Source organism: Diceros bicornis, chromosome 37 (assembly GCF_020826845.1).
Source record: "Diceros bicornis minor isolate mBicDic1 chromosome 37, mDicBic1.mat.cur, whole genome shotgun sequence".
NCBI classification, from domain to species: Eukaryota; Metazoa; Chordata; class Mammalia; order Perissodactyla; family Rhinocerotidae; genus Diceros; species Diceros bicornis.
The window spans coordinates 1937778-1962732 of NC_080776.1; the positions used below are offsets into that span (position 1 = coordinate 1937778).

A 24955-nucleotide genomic window follows, 5' to 3' on the forward strand; every position below is an offset into this window, starting at 1 on the left:
CTTCTCCTTTATCTTTCAAAACATTCTACGAGACAGATGGCTTTGTTATTCCCATCTTATCAGAAACCAAGGCTAAGCAGATAAAGTACCCTGCCCAGGTCACAGAGCTCGTAAGTGACAGCAGGGGGACTGAGACTCAGATGTCACTCTGCTTTAAGTCCTCTACAAATCTGATAAGGAAATCTCCTCTGGAATTTATTTAAGTCTTTTACACTCACCCAATTATTCTTCCCCACTCTCAACTTTATCATTTCCCAAAGACACACATGTTATTAACATTCAGGTTATAGTGTTTGAGACCATAAACTTTGGAATCCGACAATAAGGTTCAGAATCCTAGCTTGGCCACATAGTAATCACAAGTACATGGGTTATTTATTCTTATATTTTTCTTACCCTAGTTTTCTTACCTCTAAAAGAAGACAAGAATATTTTCCTCTTGCTTCCCTCTTCTCTCAAATTTCGGTTTAAAGATCTCTTGATCTTTAGATCTCAAGTCTTCTTTCTGGTCCACTAAGTTATGACATTTTTCTAGCTCGATATTCACCTCTCACACGTTCATTTCTTTTCCAGTGTCTAAAACTTAACCCTGAAGGAAACGATAAAGAGACTCCCAGTGCCTCCCAAACGCTATAGTTTCCTATCTGTTCTTAAAAGTCGATATGAGTTGGTTTACTTGTCCTCTTTTCCTATTATTTCTACCCATTTTCATCAATGGAAGAGGGAAGTAAGCTCTCAGCCACTCTAACTGCCTCTATAGGCAGCCTGTCCCTGCGCAGGGAAGCTTACTAAGTCCATGTGTGCAGTAAGGAACTGCAAAGGACTCTCAACAGGGACTTAGCAAAGGAACCTCTCAGTGCTCGAGGCACATGTTAGAATTGAATTGTCATTGAATCTTTCCCCTGACAATCTTTCTAAAATCTTCTTTTGGCCAGGTTATCTCCCATGCCATCTCTGAACACGTGGAAGACGCAGGCGTGCATTCGGGAGATGCTACTTTGATGCTGCCCACGCAAACCATCAGCCAAGGAGCCATTGAAAAGGTCATCATTTATAAATAAAAGTGGAAGGGGAAAAAGCAAAGATTAAAACATTTGTTTTAACTAGATAGCAGTGTAGGACATGCCCCAGGTCGATTTGGTTATGAGGGACACTTCCTTGCTCTGATTAGGCTGGGTATTTTAAAGATAATTTCCTTCACTGCCCTCATGAGGGCAGTTCCTCACCAACCCTCATGAGGTTGGATACTAGTGCTTTGGTTCTCCAGCATCAGTGTGCATCATAACCACCTAGACGACTGATTAAAACACAGATGGCTGGACTCCGCCCCAGTTTCTGATTCTGTACTTCTGACTGAGGCCCCAGAATTTGCATTTTTAGCAAGTCCCCAGGTGATGCTGTTGCTGCTGGTCTCGGGACCACATTTGGAGAACTATGGCTGCTGAGGATTCTAATGTTTGAGAGCCGCTTACAAGTGAGCAGGATGTAACGCCATATCTCTCAGTTAGAAACAGGTGTACAGCAGTCATGCAGGAACCTTCTGGAACCGATGCTTTCACTGTCCACCCCTAACCTCACCTCACACCATCGCTTTCTGATATGTCTCTTTTGACCACTCTTTCTTTCTTTCTTCCTTTTTTGTTTCTTTCTTTCTTTGTTTATTTATTTGAGGAAGATCAGCCCTGAGCTAACATCTGCCAATCCTCCTCTTTTTGCTGAGGAAGACTGGCCCTGGGCGAACATCCGTGCCTATCTTCCTCCACTTTATATGGGACACCGCCACAGCATGGCTTGCCAATCGATGCATTGGTGTGCGCCTGGGATCCGAACCAGCGAACCCTGGGCTGCCGCAGTGGAACATGCACACTTAACCGCTTGTGCCACTGGCCCGGCCCCCTGACCCCTCTTTTAGAACCACTGCTTTAACGACTCTCCCAAGAACGATGACTCTGCCTCCACACTCAGTATGCACTGCTAGGTGTATTCTTAGAAACTCTCATCTTAAATTGTTTTGGATGTTCCTTTAGTCTTCAGGTATATTAGGTCTGGCTTGGCTTTTTTAGTGAGACTTTCCAATAATCCTGCCACCAGCATCTAGGCAGGCCTGCCTGTCTGGCTGTACATTGGGCTGGATTCTGAAAGTCTTACTTTGTTCTAGAGTGTGATGGTAGCAGGATGCTCTGTAATACCAGCAACATAAAAGAACAATATCCTTGGGTTTCAAGTGCACTTCAGTTTCTTATGTCAGGATAAATGAACTGAAGAACCCAGATTTTTCCAAATCTCTCAGAACTCAAAGTGTCGTGGACGCTACTTCCTTTTATAACCAATTAAGTTGCTGAACCACTCTGGTAAGGGTAGTGAATGAGGAGCTCTTGCTTCTTGCAGTCAGTGCCCTCTCTTGGCGTGGGTACTTCTGACTCTGGTTATAGGGTACGAGAATTCCTATGTGTGACAAGCAGAGCCTCCCAGCAAGGAAACACAATTTCCTTCTGACCATAATATCTACCCTTGTAGAGGCCAGGGCAACAGAAAAGCAACATAAAAGAAATCTCTCTGGTCTCTTTGCAATACCTTATAATCTCAGGGCCTGCACCTCAGCAGGTAGGTCATCAGATTGACGTAGAGTTTAGACTACAGTTTCTGATGCTGAAGCAACTGGATCAAGAGAATTCCATTTAGCCCTCAAAGTAAAACCAGAGTATATAATTGTAGGTAGATAGGGGCATGCGGCAGAGAGATAATCCTATAACATTATTTGTTCTTTTCCCTACTATCTTGTGAATATTTAATATATATTATTTTGTTAATAGAAGCCTAATAGTGGCTCTGTTATTATTATTAATGGAGATGTAGCTCTCTGTAAAGAGAAATCTAAATTTAGGGTGCTGTACCTAAGGTGTACTGCTTAGCATTATGTCATTGTCCTTTTGACCTAGGTGAAGGATGCTACACGAAAGATTGCAAAGGCTTTTGCCATCTCTGGCCCATTCAATGTCCAGTTTCTTGTCAGAGGAAACGATGTCTTGGTAAGAAATGCCAAGGTGATGGAGGGGACACCACTACTGTGTTAGGTTGTGTTGGTTTGCATCCCTCTGGTCATCTTCTCTGTGAACATAACCATAGAACCACTGAGGCACTGGCAGCTGGTCATGTGTGAGGGTGGTGTGTTACACAGCATATAATGCCTGTTGTGTCTGAAGGCACAGGGTCCTGGGGGCACTGGTGTGTCAGGCACAGCTTTGTAAAGCACTCTGACCCCTGGAAAGATCACTGTCTGCCTTCTCCAGTATAGTGTAGATGGATACAGTGACTGTCAAAAAGTAATCTGAATGTGTAGAATAGTCATAAATTACGTGCCCTGAAGTTCTGCTTTACTCTTGACCCAGAGAAGAAAGCTTTTTGGATACCATATACCGAAAAAAAAAAAGTTAAATCAACTAGATTAGTCTTAATTTAGTCTATTTAATGTAACTAATGAGTAACCAATATTGATTCAACACCTACTATGCAAAGTCATGTGGTGACTACAAAGATGCATGCGCCGTGTCTGCGTGCAAAGATCTTTAATTTAGTGAGGACTGGGAAGAAGATGAATTTGTAGATAAGTATAACATATGGTAGATTATAATAGAAGGGATGTGCAAATAAAATGGTATTGGAGTCATAGAACAGAGCATGTTTGCCAGTGTGTGTATGTGTGTGTGTGTGTGTGTACATGTGTGCATGAGCATGTATTTGAGTGTCCTCTGCCTGGTTTGGGGTGGATCACGAAAGACTTCAAGGTAGATTTTGCATTTTGAGCTGGATCTTAAAGAATGGCTGGGATTTTGACAAGTAAAGGAAGTTGGGAAGGACGCTGCACATAGATAGAACATCTACGAGAAAATTCAGCACATTTTGGGAGATTGTGACGAGTTCAGTTTAGCAAGATCATTTTTTCCATGGAAATAGTGGAAGGTAAATTGGAAAGTAAGATTGGGGCCAGGAAATGATACAAGAGAAGGTGTATTGAGGCAGAGGGTGGAAGGCCCTCAAGGGCTAACCTTCAATCTGATGGCCAATGGACATGCAATGCAGGCATTATCTGAGCTCTGCATTAGAATAAATCTGTCAGCAGTTCGTGGGGATGGAATTGTGGCAAGGGGATGGAAGAAAGTCAGAGTTTAAAGATACTGACTGAAAGGAAACCAGTTAGCGAAGGTGCAAGCAGTGGGGAGAGAAGGGAGAGCCTGGCCAAACAAGAGCTAGTCCCCAGTCAATCACAGCTGGACACCAAGTGGCAGGGAGAAGATTAACATTATTGTCCTTGGCTCTTACCATCTTTTCTCTCCTTTTGAATTTTGCGCTCTCTCCAGGTGATTGAATGTAACCTGAGAGCTTCTCGATCCTTCCCATTTGTTTCCAAAACACTGGGGGTCGACTTCATTGATGTGGCCACCAAGGTGATGATTGGAGAGAACGTTGATGAGAAACCTCTTCCAACATTGGAGCATCCCATAATCCCTGCTGACTATGTTGCAATTAAGGTAACGTGTTCAGAAATCTGTTAGCCATTTTGTAAATTCCAAGTAAATTAAAGGAATAATTTTTCATCAAAAATAATCTTGCTACTTTATGAACCTTCTAACTAAGGTGCTGGACTAGAGATTCATGTTTCCTTTGAATTCTGCAATGCAGTTGCACTACAGGTGACTTTATGTAGACTATTGTGCATTTCAAAAATTAAAAAAAATAATTTAGAATTACTTAACTTCAAAACCAACTAGCTGAGTGAGTTATAAACTACGTGTAGGCAGCTGATGCGTGATGGTGCTAGTTTAGTTGGTAAACAGAAATTCTGGAAATATTTTGTTAGGATAAGGCTTGAATTATGCCCCTTTTGAATTGTACCAAGACTTCAGGATGCATGAATCTTGTAAAAGTTTACTCTGTGGTGTTGGTTAAATTCTTATCACCTAGGCCGTCTTTGCTTAGTTTCTATTTTCTTCAGTGGCATAACTTTTCCACTTGAAAAGTTGAGATAGCAGTTGCTGTTTACAATGGTGCTGTGAGGGTGGTAAAACTGATGGCAGCTTTATGAAGAATGACCAGGAAAACGTAAGGTTTGTTCACTAATTTCCAATATCTATGTATATTTCTAATAATACCTTAATAATAAAGTGATTTTGCTCTTCTAGCTGCCTCACTATGCCCACTAACAGAGTATTTATAATTATGACCTCCCACTACGTCACTGGACAGGCATGAGGATTAGTAAGATATTATATAAATATATTTGAATTTTTTAGATGAATCACACAATGAAGTTAATTTATACTGTGTGATATATTTATGTGACATTTACATGTTGTGAATGCCTTCAAAAAATTTCCCTTCCTATGGGTACTAGTGACTTCAACCATGATCGTGTTACAGCTGAGACTCTGACTTCTGACTTTTACAGTGGAAGCTTTCAGTTGAAGCTATAAATCAAAATATATTTATTAATCTTACTTAAGTTAATAATTTAGGATGCCTTGGATTTTGTAGTGCCCTGAGATGGAATGTCACTTTTTATGTTGGGGGAGGGTGGCATTTTGTTCCTGGAGACTATGACACAACATAAAGTGTTAAAGATTTCAGTGGGAATATATATCCGTAGGACTTTTTTGTTTGGGACCAACAAATAGAAATCCCTGAAAAATATTTTTATGCTGGAGATTCTATATATGAATTTCAAACTCATGTTTTTTTGTTCATAGACACAGGAATATACACACACATACGTGTATGAAGCAATTTCCAACTAAAAACAATATTGATGGATAGATATGCATTTTTCAAAATGCACTGTGTCTTCTAGTTTACTTCGTTCCTAGTTATCATTGCATATAAGTCTTGACTTTTTCTTCAAATTACTTATTCATAGTCAATGTTAATATAGCCCTAGTGAGGTGGGTGGATATCAACAGATGAGAGTATAGAGAAATTGGATTGCAGGTATATATAATAATTCGACTAAGATGCCCCAGTGAAATGACCCCAGCCAGAATTCCCATGATAACTTGGAATCAAGGAGGAATCGTCTAGACTAGATAAATGGATCTATGCAAGAAACAAGAATTTTGTTCTTAGTGAGTTGTACTGATAAAATAAATGAAAAAGAAGCACTCCTATCTATGTTCTAGTTCATACGAAAGTTCTGGGCAAAAATGTTTCCAAGCAAAATCTTTATCAAAGCTTTTAAGAGGTGTCAACAACAATTTAATGTCTCAGAAGTCAGCTTCCAGACAGACATTTTTGGCAAGATGGCTTGTTGGAAGTTCAAATAATCAGAACAAGGAGAGGAATGTTTCAAAAGCCTACCAAGAAAAAAATGTGTTTGAACACTGTGTTTGGGGAGACCAATGCCCAGTAGACTTCATTTGAAATCCCTCCAATAAGAATATGTGTAGGCCAGATTAGAAACACTAGCCTAGACTGGTCACAGGGGCCCTATTTACAGAAATAATTTGTGATTATTTAACCCAAGTTTTTGGCCAACAGCTCAAGAAATTCTTGGAACAGTGTTTTAAAGATATTTTTCAAGTCAGATGTTTGAACCGAAGAGATTATTTTTACGTGTCCACCAAGGCTAAATGAATCCTATGAGAGATGATTCACTAAATATATTTATCCTCTCTTATTCCTTTCATATCTTTCTCTCACATTTTTTCTCCCTGTTATTTCTGACAGGCTCCAATGTTTTCCTGGCCCCGGTTGAGGGATGCTGACCCCATTCTGCGATGTGAAATGGCTTCCACTGGAGAGGTAACTAGTTAATGATCCATGAACATTTTCATTTAGTTTGAAATCTATGGTTTTAAGACCTGGCTATAGTAATATAAGTAAGTTAATAAGTAGTAAGGGGGACACAAACTTCTTCTGCTCTTGGAGCAAGTCTGAAAGGGCTTAAGAATTTTGAACTGAAGAAAAATCTTTTACTTTTGTGGACCAGAGTCTACATTCCCACTTATATTTCAACGTGAATATAATACATGTGTTCCTAATTCATTTCCACACTACATTTGGAACATGTTTCAAATATTTCTCTAGACATCTAAGTAAATACTTTCTGGGTATTTCTTTTTATTTTAAGGTTCTCAGGTCTCTCTGTCACGGCGCTTCCTCCCCTGCCCCCACCTGCCCCACTTGCTAATATGAAATTAGATCCTTGGATTTTTATTAGCAATATGTAGAATGAATGCACAGTGTTAGAGAAATCATGGACCTAAATATTGTAGAATCTGCAGATATATGCAGAATCCTAGAACCACTTTCAAAGCAACTTTTAACCTCCTGGGGATCATCTAAAAACTATAATGGAGCTGGCCACTGGATGTCCCTCTTCACTTGTGTTGGGACTCTGTCAGCTGAAGGTTTCTTCAAGAATGTGAAATGTATTTCTGTAGAGAGCTGTCAGATTCTAGAAAGTTCCCTACATGTCAGTGTCAGGACATTTTATGAATCACCTGGCCCTTGACAGACTTACCAGATACAACCTTCAGATTCTCGTCAGTGCACACGGAAATGGCAACATCAGACTGGGAGGCATCACTGTTTCCTCTTGGTATTAAGGGAAACCTGAAAGGGGAAAATATTTAATTGCAGCAGATATGTGATGCTGTATATGGTTGCCTGGTTACAAGAAAGATCTGTGATGAGAAGCCAAGCGAGACAGACAGGCAGGCGTTGAAGAATAAATGACTATCGTGTTTGTATTTGGACTGATGCTTGCTTCCTTTGAGCCTCTTTGCTGCTTCTTTTAGTTTAATAGGTGAGAAAACCTAAGTTTAAAACGAGGGACCTATGTTACATTTCTTGGCTGTTTAGGGAGATGCTCTGTAGCTTCTTCTTGATCCCATGGTCACTCGGCAACAGGGCTATTTTCAGTTAGTCAAGGATTCAGATCAGGGAGAGATCTGTTTTCCTTCCTGCTGTTTTCTTTAGTGTGGAAAATTTATTTTTAGTGCCAATGTCCATTCTTTCTCCAGACATACATTATTGGTGTTGTCGAGATATGAAAATATGGAGGAATTAGAAATTCAGCTCCGCCTGGTTGTATCTGTTTCCGAAGTATAAAGAGAGAGAATTCTTCCTCCATTGTTAGAGTAATATTTCCAAGTGTCACCAAGTGTGGTGTTGCAGTGTCTATTTTATAACTGAAATCAGGATAATAATTCTAACTTAGTGAAATCTCAGTTGTGCTTCAAAGAGACATTTTCAGTTGTCAAATGCCTTCTTGTGGGATTGAATAAACCTTTAGCTTATGATCTAGGAAGTAGCGTTTTATTTTCCTACTGGTGGGGTGGGGATGTTAGTCCTAATCTGTCCTGGAATATCTACCTACTTCCTATGTTTTGTAGAAAACTACTGAAGCCTCTTATATGTGTTGTATCTGCACATGTGATGAGATTGCCCAGGTTCTTTCAGTAGAATTTGGGTCCCCTTAACTTAGGTTGACATTATGTAAGTTAGTTGGCCAGTACTTGACCAAAGAAAATGTTCGCTATGGAATGAAAAGCAGCATGTGCTGGTGATCGACTGAAGGTCATAGTCGTGAGAACTTTCCTTTCACAGTAAGGGAGTCATTTGCTTAAAGAATGAATTTAGCCTTCAGCATTTCTTACTATAATGGTGGTTCTGTACCTGTGCCAGATGATGATGTGCATGGCAGAATCTACTCCCAGTGTGCTCAGATATACCACTTGTCCTATAGTTATGGTGGCCATTTGACTTGCATATATATTGTAGCACAATTACAATAGGTAAAGCTTCTGCATATCCTAACATTATATGTTAGTTTGAAATTGTTTTTTGCATATGGCTATGGTGTTCAGGATTAGTAACAGGGTATTTTGGTTCATTTGGTTCATTTTGTGAAAACGATAAACAAAAACAAGCTCCTTTGAGATTTTCGTGGATTGGTGTTGTCGAAATATGAAAATATGGAGGAATTAGAAATCCATGAATTTCTCAGAAGGCTTTCTCATAAGCTGTATGAAATTACTCCTAACCGGTTGTCAGCAGTTACGCGTTTGTGCTGCTGACCCGAGAATTTATGCACTGCTGCATAGCATTTGGGACTTGTACTGTTATTTAAACGTTAAGTCATATTAACATTTGGTAACTCACCACATTATGGACCAGAAGCTGTGATTTGTATCCAAATAACTCACAATAGAATCCAGTTATGTGGCTCCATGGAGTGTTGTTGGATAGAGAAAGAATTGCTTTTGCATTCATTATGCTTAATTAAAAACATAAGATTCATCTGCCCTGGCCAGCCTTTTAATCCCTGGATTCAAATTGCATGGTCTTTGGGCAACTCAATAAAATCCAGCAAAGGAGTCTATGAGTAAAGTGCTGTCCATTTGTATGTTTTTTGGTAAGAGCGGTTGACTGTTATTTGCTTCCTTTTATTTTATTTTTTTCATTTGTTCTAAACAGGTGGCTTGCTTTGGTGAAGATATTCATACAGCTTTCCTAAAAGCAATGCTTTCCACAGGATTTAAGATGCCCCAGAAAGGCATCCTGATTGGAATCCAGGTAAGTGGTGTGTGGTAGTGTGTATGCCTGCAGGCACATGCTGGGAGAGGCTGGGAGAGGGACCTTAATTGTGTTAGAGAAGTCGGGAGATTTGTCTTAAGTTCCACCAAAGAAAACAGCAGTTTATAGAAAGAATGGACATTTGTTCTCTGTATATACTCTGATTTTTGCCTTTTCCATTGCAGCAGCCGATACAAATAAGTGAATAAATAAAAAAACAGAAAGAGACAGTCTCTAGTGAAGGAGTAATTTTTCTGAAAGGGATTTAGGGAACCTTAAAAAAGAATGTCTTCTCTTCCTTGTTTATGTTTTTTCTATATGTTTAGCTCTTAGATTTTCCTCCTTAGCCCCTGAACATGGGCTTTCCATAAGGTTGAGTCTCTCTCTCTTTCTGTCTCTGTCTCTGTCTGTCTCTTTCTCTTGACTTTCCCCTTTGCCAGCTCATCCACGTCTACAGTATCCACTGTCCTACCTGTAATGATCACCTTTAAATCTTCATCCTCAGCCATCTCATATTTCCAACAATCTGCTGGATACCTCCCTCTGGATCTCTCAAACCCAGCATGTCCCAACCTGAAGTCATATTATCCCCTCCTGACCTCTGTTACTTTCTTCCTCATATTCATTCATTCATTCATTCATTCACATTTCAATTTCTACAATATGTCAAAGATTCAAAGTTGAAGACGGGGCATTATTTGAGAAATTTTCTTAGCCTGACACTCTGCAACTAATTGAAAGTTCTTGAAGGGCAGTGACTTAATGGGCTTAAGAAAGTCAGTATATCCCACAGTGTAATGTGGATGTTCTTCAAGTATTATTATTCAGTAAGGTCCAAAACAGGGTGAAATAATTAAAGGTTCTAGGTCAAAACAGGGTGAAATAATTAAAAGTGAATATTTTTGTACAACGAAAAGGGCACTATTGGTTTAATATTGCAAGTCAAATGTAAATCTTAGGGCAAAATGGTAGCTAGGAAACTTCTATTACTCCTTGGAATAATTATTGCAAGAATGTACAAACTGCTCTGTTTATAAATTTTCTGAAAAAAATACTACATGCTTCCCAACTGGTCATTCATGTTCATTTGAGAATAGAAATTCTTAGATCCTATAAAAACAATAGATGGTCTTATATATGACCCCTGCTGTACTTTATTAATAAACTCAAACTCTGCATCTTTACATAAAAATCAATAAAAATATAATTAGAACAGTACCAGGTATTCTCAAGCCAGTGGGTGATTATTACAGATACTATCTCATTAGGGTGTCTTAATATCAACAAATTAGGCTCTGGAGACTGGATGGGTAGTGGCTTTGGAGAAGTTTCTGCAAAGAGGAACTTGGGATTTTACTTCATAAAGGTGCCAGAAGGGCGATGGTGAGCAGTCAGAGCAGAGGCTAACAAGATGACTTGCAATTGCGAAGTTTAATGGCAGTTTAGAGACAGATCACACCGTATGAGACACTCATCATGTTATAAGCGGGTATTAAGTATTATTAAGTCACAAGTATGAGAGTATTTGCCCAACTTCCAGTTATAGCTTAAAGTTTAATGTGAGACCTGGGGACATTCAGAGGAGACCATGCTCTTAGTCCACATCTTCACAACTAATCATAATAGTGCTAACATTTCAAAATATCAGTTTAAGGAGGCAGTGATGTATAAAATTGTGCTTTGTTTGGTTCTAGTGCTGCAGGGAAATGTGAAGCAAAAATTAATTTGATCCCTATGAAGTATTTGTGTGATATTGGCATTGGTGAAGAGAATTTTTGCTTTTAGGAAAAAAAGAGTTTTATAGGGAAAAAAGAGCTTTCTTAAAACAGTGAGGTTCTATCCATTGAAGTTCTACCTTTAAATGTATTTTTTTTAAAGAAATCAATCTTCCAGCAATTACGCGAGTTATTGCAAAGAACTTTTTTGGTGTATCAGTACATAGTGTTAGGGATTTAAATATATATGTATTTTAATTACAAAGTTAAAAAAAAGTATACTTAAAGACATATTTAATAAAATATTTACAGATGTGGTAAAATTGATCAGCAGGTCTCTAAGCCTCCGCAATTGACAAGAATCATTTTCTGACCTACTTTATGTGGGAAGAAAGGAAAAGCTTCCATCAACAACAGTTAATGTATAGTCTCACCATTACTATATGGAGGATTTTCATTTGTAGTGATTTTTAAAAATGTGTAGTCATAAGTGTAACTGAACAATATAACAGAATATACTAACTGGTGAGGTAAAAGCTATAAAACTCACTTGGCATCTTCTTAGGTAGAATGGGACCAAATCTAATCTCAACCTTTTACCCAACATTCATAGCAACTGTGGATAAAGTAATTAGCGTTCTATATTTCAGGATACATTGTATTTTTTATCATTTTATTTAACATGATTCCACTTGATCAGAAAAATTTATATAGACTCTTTCGAACATAGAAAGTCAGAACTGAAAAGTACCTCAAGTAGTACTGCTAATACAGTCATGTGTCGCTTAACGACAGGGACGCGTTCTGAGAAACATGTCCTTAAGTGATTTTGTGGCTGTGTGATCATAGGGTGCACTTACACAAACCTAGATGGCACAGCCTGCTGTATACCTAGGCTATATGGTCCTAGTCCTACAGGACCACCGTTGTATATGTGGTCCATCTTGTCCAAAATATTGTTGTTCAGCTCATGACTGTATATAAATGGGAGTTAGTGCCAGTAAATAGAAAGGAAGGCATTTAGTTGAGTGATGTTATGAAGTCCTAAGAAAGTCCACAATTGCTTTTTGATTTCTTAAGATCATCATTCATATAGTGTGACGCTGTGTAGAATTCACTCGCAGAAGAGCAGAGGCAGCCAGCACTATTGAGTTAACTTGCCTTATTATTCCTACGTATATAAATGGGGAGAATGGTCAACATCTACCCCATTGATTTGAGGTAAAGGTCTTCTCTTCGTCTCCCCATCCTGATCCAGCTGCCTGCTATGAGTAGAAGAATTTAATGAAGATACCTTAGCTCAATTTTTCACAACAGGTCGTGAGAGAAAATTGAGAGAAAAAAGAAATATGGAGGAGAGGTAAAAGGAACTCTGAGCCAGGAAACATGTTTTCTTTTGTTGGTTGTTTCACACATATTTTAAATAGTAATTTTTTACTAGCAAGTATTAGCCACTTCTCAACATTTAGTAAACAGTGTGTGTGTGTACATGTGTGTGTGCACGTGTGTGCTCATTGGTTATATTGTAGTCTTCCTAACTTTTTATTTCTCTTCTCTTTCCCATCCTACTCCTTTATACACATACCCTCTGTTTCTGCCCTCCCCAAATTAAATCCTATGGGCCAAAGTACCTGGGAAGTTTGAAATATTCATAACATTAACCTTGTATAACTAGGACTTAGGGAAAAAAATAAAGATTTAGATTTTGTCAAAGGATCCTTGTCAACTTAACTATTACATGCACCGTGTCTCTACTTCCCTTCGGCATATATCCTAATAAAAGAAAGGCATAAGGCAGGTTTATATGGCAGCAAAGTCATCTTTGACTTTCCTGCAATGTTTCCAGTCTCCTTTCATCCCATCAGGATTTATTTTTAGTTGCTCTGAGTAGGCAATCTGGCTCGTTGTGAAGTTTTCTGGAACACCTTTTAACAGTAAATGATTTACTCTGGAGTCGATCAAGAGTGCTCACTGTTTTCCCCTCTGATTGGGCTATTCAGTGGTGCTTGTGGAGTGGCGAGCGCCATCCTGACATCTGCGCCTCAGCGTTGCTCAGAAACACAAAGCAAGCATTTTATTTGAAAAAGACAACTCCAAGTGACATGAGTAACCTTTTATCTTCAATGCGGAGTCATTAGGAACAAGCATAGAGTTGCCAATCCAGACATCCCCGTGGAGTCCGCAGGCATCACACAATGTTACCTTGGCTTTCTGTTCTGCAGCCAGAAGTTGGATTAATGTGAAAATGATAATTGGAGGAAATATATATATTTTTCATTTTTAAAGGATTTTCTTCCTTATAAACATTTTCCAGAAAATAAATCAGCTTGTACTTTTCACCTTTAGTAACAAATGGTTCCTTGCCCAGGTATTTTCAATCAGCTATTAAGTCTGGGGCTACTCAGACGCAAGCTGACAGCTGTAATTTCTTTTTGTAGAGAGGCTGTTTTATGTGTCACAAGTGTTCAATACATGTTTGATAGAAGTTTATAATGTGGCTATGAAAGCCAACACCCCAGACCAGAGGCAGAGTGTTTCCCTGGCTGGGAACTGCCAATACTGTCATGTCAGATATTTATCTTTTCCACTTGGGGGACAGCACTGAAACAGCTCCATAATGAGGTTCTGACTAGTGTCTTCAGGTCTTAGAGGACTTGCTGACTTATTTTACTTTAAAATGGCAAAGAAAAAAGTTACATTCTAGTGCTCCTCCCTCCACATTTTTCATTGTGACTTTGGCCAAGGTTAATGCATCTTCACCTCAAATTACAAAGTGAGGGAAGGAGGTTCCTCCTATTTCTAAACTTAATTGTGCATCAGAATCACCTGGAGCATTTGTTAAAATGCAGATTATGGGAATCTACTCCCAGAGTTCCTGATTTCAAAGATCTGGCATGGGGCCCAAATTTTACATTTTAAACAAATTCCCAGGTGATACCGATTCCCCAGGGGACCACATTTTGCGAACCACTGTATTTGTGAAATGGTATTTTAGAAAACTGGTTCAACATTATGTTATCACATAGCCATGTAGTATCAGTGACTTTTTGCTGGGAGAAAATTTAAGAGATTGAGAACAGTTCATTCAGTGCATGGTTCATGTATCAACTAGTCAATAAGTGTTTGTTGGACACCTTTGTGTTGACCTTCTAAACATGCTTTGGTGCTTACTTAAGTCTGTTCTATGTTTAGCAGAAGGTCACGATATAAAGTTAGATATTAGGAGGGTTTGACAAAATTCAGAAGTTCATTTAGAATATTTCATGTATATTTGCTGAATGTCAAGGAACCTTAAAACATGAAGAAAACCTAAAATGGCATCTAATTCAGCCACCTGCTTTCCAAGCAGAATCAAACTTGAACAATTGTCCTATTCTTCTGTGTAACTTATTCTTAAAGAGACTGCCAAAGACCTCATTAAATTGCACTAATGTCACTAAGAGTTACTGTCTTATTTTTATACTTACTTTAAAAATTTTATTGTTTATGTCTAGCCATGAGCTTCTTGCATCCAAGTGCATTTCTTCCTGTTGGGTGCTAAGCGGGAATGGAAAGCTACTCCTGGGCGTGGTTACAATTTGTGTTCCAGAAGACTGCCATGAATAACCCCTGAGCCTGCCTTAGCTGGGATTCATCCAGCTGCATTTATCTTTTCTATTTGCCAATAGTTTCCTCTTATAAAACTGCAGTTCTGGGATTGAGAGGGCCAGAATCTGAAAGAATTTTATATTTGACCACAGTCTTTGGAGTCTTTTCCTAGGATTTAAATCTGTTCTCAGAAATCCTCTGCAAGTAAATATTAGGATGTTTTATGGGCTGAACATTATCAAAATTGTGCAAGGATCTTGATGTGTTTTGTTATCACAATTCTCGCTTTCTCTGAAACTCTGCAATAAGATCGTATCCATGATTTGTTTTTCAACCATTACTAATACAGTTTCTAAATAGATTACAAAACATTTACTAGAGTTACCAAGTTATGTTATCTGTTTACAAATTTTTTACAAGAGAAAACAGCCAAAATGTCCTCATTTAAAGAAAAATGGGTACATTTTTAACTTCGTGTGATTTTGCATAGTCTGTTTAGCTCAGGTACTCAGATGCTCATGTTAATGAGGTTAGGGTCAAGGGTTGATCTTAGGGTAGGCCATTTAGCTTTGTTTTCTTTCACCTTGACCACTGTCTTGCAAATACTGGCTTTTGGTCACAGGAGGGAGGTATGTTCAGAACTGGGGACTCCTGATGGTAACGTGCAGGAGTCCAGGGAGGGCAGGACTCGGAAGCTAGATGCATCCAGCTGGGGCTCTAGGAAGGTCATAGCGATGGACTCTTAAGAGAATATCTGAACAGTGAGATGGAACACTAGGAAAGCCTGTCTGGAAATAAAATATATGTGAGGAGGAAGTTGGTTTGTATTGTAAGAGTGACAGCCAGTAGAGGAACCCAGGCTTGGAAACTAGGGTGCAGAGGCAGGAATCTAGTCTCTGGCAATGTATGGCATTGCCTTCTATGATGATATGCGAGAATCTCGTGTTGCATAAGACTAAATACAGAGCATGTGTATCTAGAAAGTGAATTTTGTAATTTGAGGTAAAGATGCATTAACCTTGGCCAATATTAACCTTGGCCAAAGATTAACAATTAACATTTAATGAGAACTATAGAATGGACCAGTAACTGTGCTAAGTTACTGTACTAACACTTAAGTAGTGCTTACTTATAAACTAGCTCTTTGAATACTCACAACGACCCTAGGATGCGGATACTGTTACTATTCCCATTTAATAGATGAGGAAAGTGTGTCATAGAGAGGTTAAGTTACTCAAGGTCACACATTTTATTGTGGAGCCTCAAGAAGTAGAAACACTATTATCCTCATTGCTGTTTTAAAAATGAAGAAATGGAGACTCAAAGACACTCATTTTTCTAAGAGCACACTACTGGTGAATAGTAAAGCAAGGATTTGAAATACAACTTGGTGACTCCAGAGCCCATTCTTTCAACCACGACCTTCCATTGCCTTAGAGTAAATGCGAAACTGAGTTCCAAATGATTGACTTATTTCAGGGAGCGGTGTGGTGTGTGAGCTACGAGGACAGGGCCTAGTTACTGAAGGGCAGTGCAAAGTTAGAACTGAGCAATTAGAGGAGGTTGAACAGGCAAAACACCCAGCCAGGCTGACTTGGTGTTGACTCCTAACCTGGGTGTCTTTAAATTCTCCTTGGCCAGGAGAGGAGTGCAGAACTGGGTACATATGAATTTACAGACAGAGACTAAGTGGATTAAATAGGGAGTGAGGGCGTTTGAGGACAGGGGAAAAAGTAAGACAGTAGAGAGCAAGATAATGTGGATGGAATTTCACCTATGTTGGAAAATAACTAAGAACTCATACTCACTATAGGAAGATAAAAGGATAAAACTTATCATCTTTGAATATAAAGCCCCTGGCAACATATGGCATTGCCTTTTATGGTGATATGGGACAATACCGTATTGCATAAGACTAAATAAAGAGCATGTATATCTAGAAAGTGAATTTTGTAAAATTCCTTTAATTTCAGCACTCATTCCGTCCAAGATTCCTTGGTGTGGCTGAACAATTACACAATGAAGGTTTCAAGGTGGGTTATATTAATTTTTTTCCAAATTGTTTTCTGTCAGCATTGAAATCTATCGACAAAGGAGAATATTGGAGAATCTTAGAGAATGAAATTGTTCAAAATATATCCTTTCAACCTGAAAGGTATAACTAACTGGGTAATTTCAAAACTTCAATAAATAAAATAATGGGAAAGACTAGTTTTAATAAAATTTCCACAAACTCATGGAAGTGGCCAGCTAAACACTTAGAAAGTTTAGCTTATGCAGCATTTGGACAAAGTTACAATGCATTTCTATATATTTTCCCCTTTTTTTTCCCTGTTTCCATATGAAGTCATGGTTTCCAGCTATTACAGTTAGAGGCAAAACTTCTTTGCGGTGAATACCTCCACACAAAGCCTGGTTCAGTAAAACAAAATTATTGTCATGGGCTTTCTTGACCTGATAGTGATGAATTCTGAGCCATGAATAATTCTTTAGTTTTTCTCCTTTACAAAAGCATTTACAATTGAGGTTATTAAATTTTTCCTTACTGCAAATATGTTAAAAATATTTAAAATATGCGTGACTCTGGATACTGAATCCAAATCTCTGTTCATGGCATCATATTGCATCTCATATTCATCTATTTCTTCTATTTTATGTTTTAAATGACACGCGTGTCCCAGTAGGCTTCTTTGCTCCATGAAAGCCTTCCCTATGATACAGTAACCGACTTATCCATTTTAAATGCAGCTCTTTGCCACGGAAGCCACGTCAGACTGGCTCAACGCCAACAACGTCCCTGCCACCCCAGTGGCATGGCCATCTCAAGAAGGACAGAATCCCAGCCTCTCTCCCATCAGAAAGTAAGAACTGGTGGACTCTTTTCTGAGATAACAAAATAGATAGAGGGTTAACTTTTCTGAGATAACAAAATAGATAGAGGGTTAACCCTGGGAGCTAAGATGATATGAATACCTCGCCTTAACCTACTCAAGTCTTCTAAAAGTCCTCTTAGTGAACCAATTTAAAGTGAGTAAATTTGTGGATGATAGTGAGGTTTCATTCCCGTGAACTTTGCTATTACTATAGAACAGACAATGCCATATATGTACATAGTGATATGTAGCCTCTTTCAAAATATTTCCTAGTAAGAGTGCTTTCCTGATGGACACCAAGATCTCAGTGATGAGAATCACGGGCATGAAGGATGTAATGCAGCTCTCTATAGTTCACATTAAACTAACATTGTATGTACTAAACATGTATATCAAGTATAAGATTGACCACCCGCATTAATGCACTGAGGTTGTGCATTAATGAATTAGTCAATTTATTGAGCACTTGCTACAAGCAGGAGACTATGGTGGGTGCTATGATAATGTCATCCATTGAATTACCTAATTTACCATTCTTTGATCAGGTTGGCTGTTACGCCTTAGACTAAGTCTTCATTAGATTTTGTCAGACATATTGTTTCAGCACACTATGTGAGCCTTCAGGAACATGCTTACATCAACACTTACTGAACTATGTGGCATGGGTACATAGAAGATAATTCTCTGTTACTCCAGGATATTACAGCCTATTAAATATGAAGTCATACCAAATTCTATGCAGTATACTATTTGTTAGGGCTCTTCAGAAGGTAACCTATAAATCACGATCAAATTAATAAAAGAAAGGCAAATTGTTCAGACCTTAGTAGACTTCCAACGATGCTATAAGCCCCTTGCTTGGGGCTTTGTAAAACAATAATTAGCACTAGTTCATGCTTTTGACATTTAAATGTCTCCTGGAGTGTGTGGCAGCGCAGCAACAAAATGAGAAATAGTTTAATTCAAAATCAAGTGACCTGCATTCTCATACCCGCTGAAAGGCACTGGAAAGCAGGCAGTGAAGTAAAGCTTATCTGGGAGTGGGAGTATGGAGATAGAATGGCTGATGCTGGAGGAATCCCCTCCTTGTAAAATAAGTGAATATCTATCAAATTATCAATTCTTATTATGGATAGATAGAATTTTAAAGAGAAAACAAAACTTTCCATTCAATTAGTTAGACTTTCACCAGAATTCTTTCAAGAACACAATAAAAAAATGATACCCCCAAATGAGTGTAATTTGAATATCCACTTAGGAATAGAGGAGGCAGGCGGCAGTCAGCTCAGTATGGCATTGACTTGAATGGTTGAGAGTAATTTACGCTGGTATTTTAAAAACTAATTATAAAATATACATTGTCACCTGCAAACTTTCGTTTATTTTGTTTATTCTTCCAGATTGATTAGAGATGGCAGTATTGACCTGGTGATTAACCTCCCCAATAGCAACACTAAATTTGTCCACGATAATTATGTGATTCGTAGGACAGCTGTTGACAGCGGAATTGCTCTCCTCACTAACTTCCAAGTACGTTCTCTTCCTCAAATATAGCCTGCGTGAGGGTTTTTATTTCTGTGTCTCCCTTAAGAGTGTTCGTCAATATGTGCACATCTCTCTTCTCCCCTTCTTGTCACATTCAGAATGGAGAAGAATTTCTAAATAGAATCTAAAGTAATGATGCTATTATGGTAGGTCATGGCCTGGGACAGTTGGTGATCAAGCAATTGAGATAAACAAAAACCAGGGATAGCCATGGTTCTCTCATTACCCCTACAATTTTCCTTGAAATAAAAAGTGTGGTGTGGCGTGGAATAAAAAAAACAAACTTTTATCCCATGGTTTCTGAATGAAAAGCCCCACAGAAAAGCAACAGGTTAATGATAATTGACAAGCCAGATATAGCGCAAGTACTTGTCCAATTCACAGAAAATGATGGGTGAGGGATGTTCAGTTCCGCTTGGACGTGACCCACCAGATTTATCACAGGGAGAGGAACAGTTTTTTGAGACTCATTGACTTTCTGCCCATCATATTCTTTTCCCTTAGTCAATTTTAATCCCTCTGGGGGATTAAACCCCGTAGTGACATCTGAGATATACGAGAAAGTCCCTATCAAATAAAAATTTTTGTGTCTTTTATCCCATGCCCTTTTGAAAATTGGGAGCAGAAGCTGTGACTGTTCACTCCTGCTTAATTAAACATTCACTTTCATGTCATGTGGGTTGCTAATATTCCTGCCCTTCTATTTCCAGGTGACCAAACTTTTTGCTGAAGCTGTGCGGAAATCTCGCGATGTGGACTCCAAGAGTCTTTTCCACTACAGGCAGTACGGTGTTGGCAAAGCCGCGTAGGGACGTCGACACCCCAGCTCCATGCTTAAATCAACTGGAATAAAGGAACTAATTCCCAACTTTCTTTCCGAGAGATGAATATTGCTACCAAATTTTATTTCAGTTTACTTAGTTATGCCTTAATATTCTTTCCTTTCACAGTTAAATTGTTGTCAGTCACTTTTTTTAAAACCTAGGTGACTTGTTCTTCCTGAGCATTCATCCATTTACTAACGCCTTACTTTTGGTGGGCTAAGCTTCCCTACGTGCTTATTTGCAGCTAACATTTTGTGGTGCTGATTAACAATGATCAAGGTAGACAAAGTTGTTGCACCGTCTTCTGAACTCTTTCTATATCAACTTTACTGATACTATTGCCATTGTTTGTAAGTAGAATCTGCCACACTCAGGACACTTTCAAAGGCAGAACACTATAAAAATTTGTTAAAACGAAATATGGATTTAATTTATGAACCCCTCCATGTGATGTTGGTGTATTGCTTCTTTTTAATAATCATTCTATCTGGTTCATCCAGGAATATCATTATTCCTTCCCGCAGTACTGAATTTGAGAAGTGTGACAGAGATCTTGAAGAATGGGTTTCTTTAAAGGACACAGGTTTGCAGTTTTGTGTTTTGGAGTATGTCAGCAAATGGTAGATACTGCTGAGGTGGTTTTGTTCTTGTTTTTCTTTGGATTTTAACCTGAGCCAAGTGAAATCTTCAGATTTATTGGCCATCCTGTCCCCCAGCTTTGGAATAACTTGGACGTTCTGCTCATTCCCTTCGGATTATGGATTCTGTTGATCTATGAGTCCCACACTGCACTATGAGTTCCATGTATTTTAAGCACAAGGTCCCCATTCCTTCTGCATACAAGAAAAGTCCTTCCTACATGACAGCCTTTGTTGCTTTTAAACTTTTTATGTTATTACAAGTGCTCTAATTGTGAACTTTTAAATAAACTACCGTGAAGAGGCAGTACAGTTGTATTCTTGCATTTATTTATTTATTTTTACGTTGATATACAAAATCAGTTCACTTCTCTGATGAAACAGAGTTTTGGGCCAGGATTATACCACTTTTTCTTTTTCTATATAAATCCATACAGGGTATGAGCAAATTAATATTAAAAATACTGAAGCCAAGGCTGTTAACATTTTTCTCCTTTTTTCTTGTTCCCCCTTGTTCATAAGTCTCATTAAAAGATTTATCACGTGGTTATGTGGTTATATAACACCTTTGATCTGGATCCTTTCAAATATATAGCTACAACCACATACTGACTAAAGATTGCTACACATTTGTAAAGTACACCTTTAAACAAATACCTTGCATAACATGGAGAAAAGTACTTGAACCCGGTCAGAGGCTGATGATCCACGTTGTCTGATGGAGATAGATGGTGCCAATGGCCTTGGTGATACCATATCCCAGGAATACCACTTTGTGGCTTTGTGAAAGTCCTAAGATAATGGTGATGTGATAGCTTTTATACCTTCTCTTTCACACCACAATCAAGGGATTACCACTCGCTATAGATCTACATGAAGGCTTTTTAAATTCTTTTTCTCCTCTCTTCCTTATTACAACTGTGGTTGATACTGTCATTACTTCTTCCCTGCAATGTTATAATAAGATACTCCCTGATCATCTATCCATTCACCTGAAAATATTTAATGAGTTTCTGCAATGTTTGGTGTGGGATATACCATGACCCCTCCTACTCTTCTTATTCTAGTATTTTTCTGATACCATGCTTCTTATCACCATCACACCACCAGCATCATCTTAATAACTAACATTAGGATCACCTGCTATTCCTCAAGCAGTTCTGAGTACTTTACATGAGTTAACCCATTTAATCTTCTCAATATCCCTATGAATAGGTGCTGTCATCTCCATATAATAAACTGAGGCATATAGAAGTTAAGTAACGTGCCTAAGGTCACACAAAATGCAGTCTCGTTTTTTTATATCATATTCTAATGGAAGACAGACATGTAAAAAATCATTTCTCACAGTGAAGAAAGTACTTAACTTGCCTGAAGAACTTAAGGAAAGGCTTTTCTGGGGAGATGGCTTCATGTGTTCTCTCAAACAGGGTGTTATAGCTCCCCAGGTAGACTAGAGGTTAAGGGCATTCATTTGAGGAAATTGCAAGTAGTTTGGTATGATTGGAGCTCAGGGTATGTGTGGAGAGAAAGGGCTATGGACAGAAGTTGAGACTGGATTCTTAGTTGTGTGTACTTAAACCACATGGAGGTTTTAAACTTTTAATGGGGAAATAATTTTGGACTTAAGAAAAGTGCAAAAATAAAAATAGTACACTCTTTACCCAGATTTACCTACTGGTAATATTTTACCCCGTTTGATTTATTATTGTTTGCTCTATTATTTACCAACTATCTATCTATCTATCTATCTATCTATCTATCTATCTATCTATCATCATCTATCTAATCATCATCATCATCGTCGTCATCTATCATCTATCATCCATCTATCATCTGTCTCTCTATTTAAACACATACATACACACACATAGAGGAAGAGAAAGTACGCTTTTACCAAAAATAAGCAGGCTGCTAATGACCAATTTAGAAATATAACTCATAGTTTGAAACAATTGCTTGCTGCAAGTACCAAAAGTTTGAAGCAATAGTTAAGTTTTATACTGTGGGAATTTAATAAAGATTCTCAATTTTTATATTAATTTGAAAAGGCTATTTGTAAAAATACAGAAAAATGAGAAGAGTAATAATAGCATTGTTTCTAAATATACTCTATATTTTTGTTGATGAAATAAAGGGTCTTTGGTAAACAGAAGACAAGATACACTCTCTCCATGGTGCTGAAAATGGAATTAACAGTAGTTTTTGTTTTTGTTACCTATCTTCTAATATTCCAAACTTCAAGAAGACTTAAACAGAAATGAATAATGCATTCAAGAGCTTTGGTTGGAGGAGGGAAACGCAAGAAAATAGAATCAGATTTGTGTTCGGATTTGGCAAGGCTTTGTCCTCTTGGGGCATTTTTATTCTTTCATACAAACAGGTTAACACATTTTAAAACCTCTGAATCTGTTATGTATTACAAGTGCAGACACAGAGGAGCTATGTCTGCAGAGCTGAATAGTAAATCGAAGTAGCTTTCTCCATACCGAGAATTTAATAGCATGTGAGGAGGACTGGCTCTACTGGCTGGGGTGAAAGGGAGCTCAGCCAGCTGGTGAAATGAAGAGGAATAAAGAATGATCCATTTATAGATTTAGGATTTTACGGCTTTGGAAAGGTAAGGAGAATATTTTTACTGTACTACTGTCAAACTTCCTCTTAAGCAGTGTTCCTACTGAAAACTTTTAAAAACAGTTACAACATTCACTTATCTCAACAGCTGTAGGTACTTGAACCTCAGCTTCTACGGTGGCCACAGCCTCTTGAACAATGAAAGTGGAAATTATCAGAGAAACAAACCATAGCTGAATGCAGTTAAGTGCTTTGTAATTACACACCAGTGTTACCATTTGGCTGCTGGTGCAGCCCTCCCACAGGCACAGGTGCCATAAATGCTCACACACACCCAATCAAATCCACAAAGACCTTTCATTACATATAATTTGAGATACCCTTAGCTTGAAAAAGACTAGCTCAACTTTCTTTCCCTTCTTTCTCTTACCATTTCTTTTCCTTTTTTTCTTATATATAAAAATTCTATTTTTCCTAATGAATATTACTGTGCTATTTTATGAGAAGCTGTTGCAATTGGTGACTGCGAAGGTAATGCGGCAGGAGGAAGAATGCCTATGCTCCTCCTGAGTGGTTCCCCGGGCTTTGTGAAAAATTGGTTATAATTGTCCCTACTTCTTCTCTTGTGCATAATGTAGGGTACAAGTGTTCCAGAAAGAGAATTTAAGTACCTACAGCTGTTGAGATCAATGCAGTAATAGAAAAAAAACCTCAGCAGGTCAAAATTAGCACCATTTGTGCATGCTTCTTGTTGCTTAAAGATAATTTTTTGAGTCTTTACAACTTTCATTTTATAAGGGACTTGTATCCACAAAGAAAACTATTGATTGTTGACCAAAACAAAAAATAGGCTTTTTTGGTAGCAATAAAGGTCCACTTTCTCTTTCCTGAAACTACCAGTCTGGCTAATTACTTTTTTAATGTGTTCCCTAGAAGAAACACACAAACCACAGAGAAGTGCTTTTGTTTATCCAAGGAAGCAACACCAGCAGTCTCACAAAAAGTCAAAGATGCTTGTGTCCCCAAATCACAATTTCCTATGCAAAGCTTAGTGCTGTTGACAGCCATGATGAAGACAAGGTATCAACATGTAGCAAGGGGGGAGAATCCAATAAGCTCAAAAAGTGTTGTTAAAGGAGAGAAATAACTTGGAAAAATGTATGTATTTTATTAATAAAGATACATTCTAGGGGCCGGCCCCATGGCTTAGCAGTTAAATGCGCACGCTCAGCTACTGGCGGCCCGGGTTCGGATCCCAGGCGCGCACCGACACACCGCTTCTCCGGCCATACTGAGGCCGCATCCCACATACAGCAACTAGAAGGATGTGCAACTATGACGTACAACTATCTACTGGGGCTTTGGGGAAAAAAAGGAGGAGGATTGGCAATAGATGTTAGCTCAGGGCTGATCTTCCTCACACAAAAAAAAAAAACAAAAAAGAAAAACAAAAAGATACATTCTAATAGCCAGTGTCCAGATGACTATATTTTTCTTTCTGAAATTTAAGGGCATTCAGGAATCTCTTTCATAACTTCTCTTCCATGGGTCTATGCAAGATCCTGAAGGATGAAACATGACAGAGCTTCGAGGTCTTTAGCATAACAGAAATATTCTGCTGAATGTTT

The 24955-nt window shown here is 38.4% G+C and overlaps 1 protein-coding gene across 2 annotated transcripts in view; it reads left to right on the plus strand.

Moving 5' to 3' along the window:
• Window positions 1–21060, plus strand: part of CPS1 (carbamoyl-phosphate synthase 1) — a 361797-nt gene extending 340737 nt beyond the window's left edge. For both annotated transcript variants that reach the window (XM_058532924.1, XM_058532923.1), the window contains 9 exons: window positions 936–1043; window positions 2940–3029; window positions 4359–4529; window positions 6718–6792; window positions 9472–9570; window positions 16847–16906; window positions 17622–17734; window positions 19147–19276; window positions 20002–21060. In XM_058532924.1, the coding sequence (XP_058388907.1) occupies window positions 936–1043; window positions 2940–3029; window positions 4359–4529; window positions 6718–6792; window positions 9472–9570; window positions 16847–16906; window positions 17622–17734; window positions 19147–19276; window positions 20002–20100 (945 nt within the window). In that variant the 3' untranslated portion in view covers window positions 20101–21060. The remainder of the gene's footprint in view (window positions 1–935; window positions 1044–2939; window positions 3030–4358; window positions 4530–6717; window positions 6793–9471; window positions 9571–16846; window positions 16907–17621; window positions 17735–19146; window positions 19277–20001) is intronic.
• The last annotated feature ends 3895 nt before the right edge of the window (window positions 21061–24955 follow it).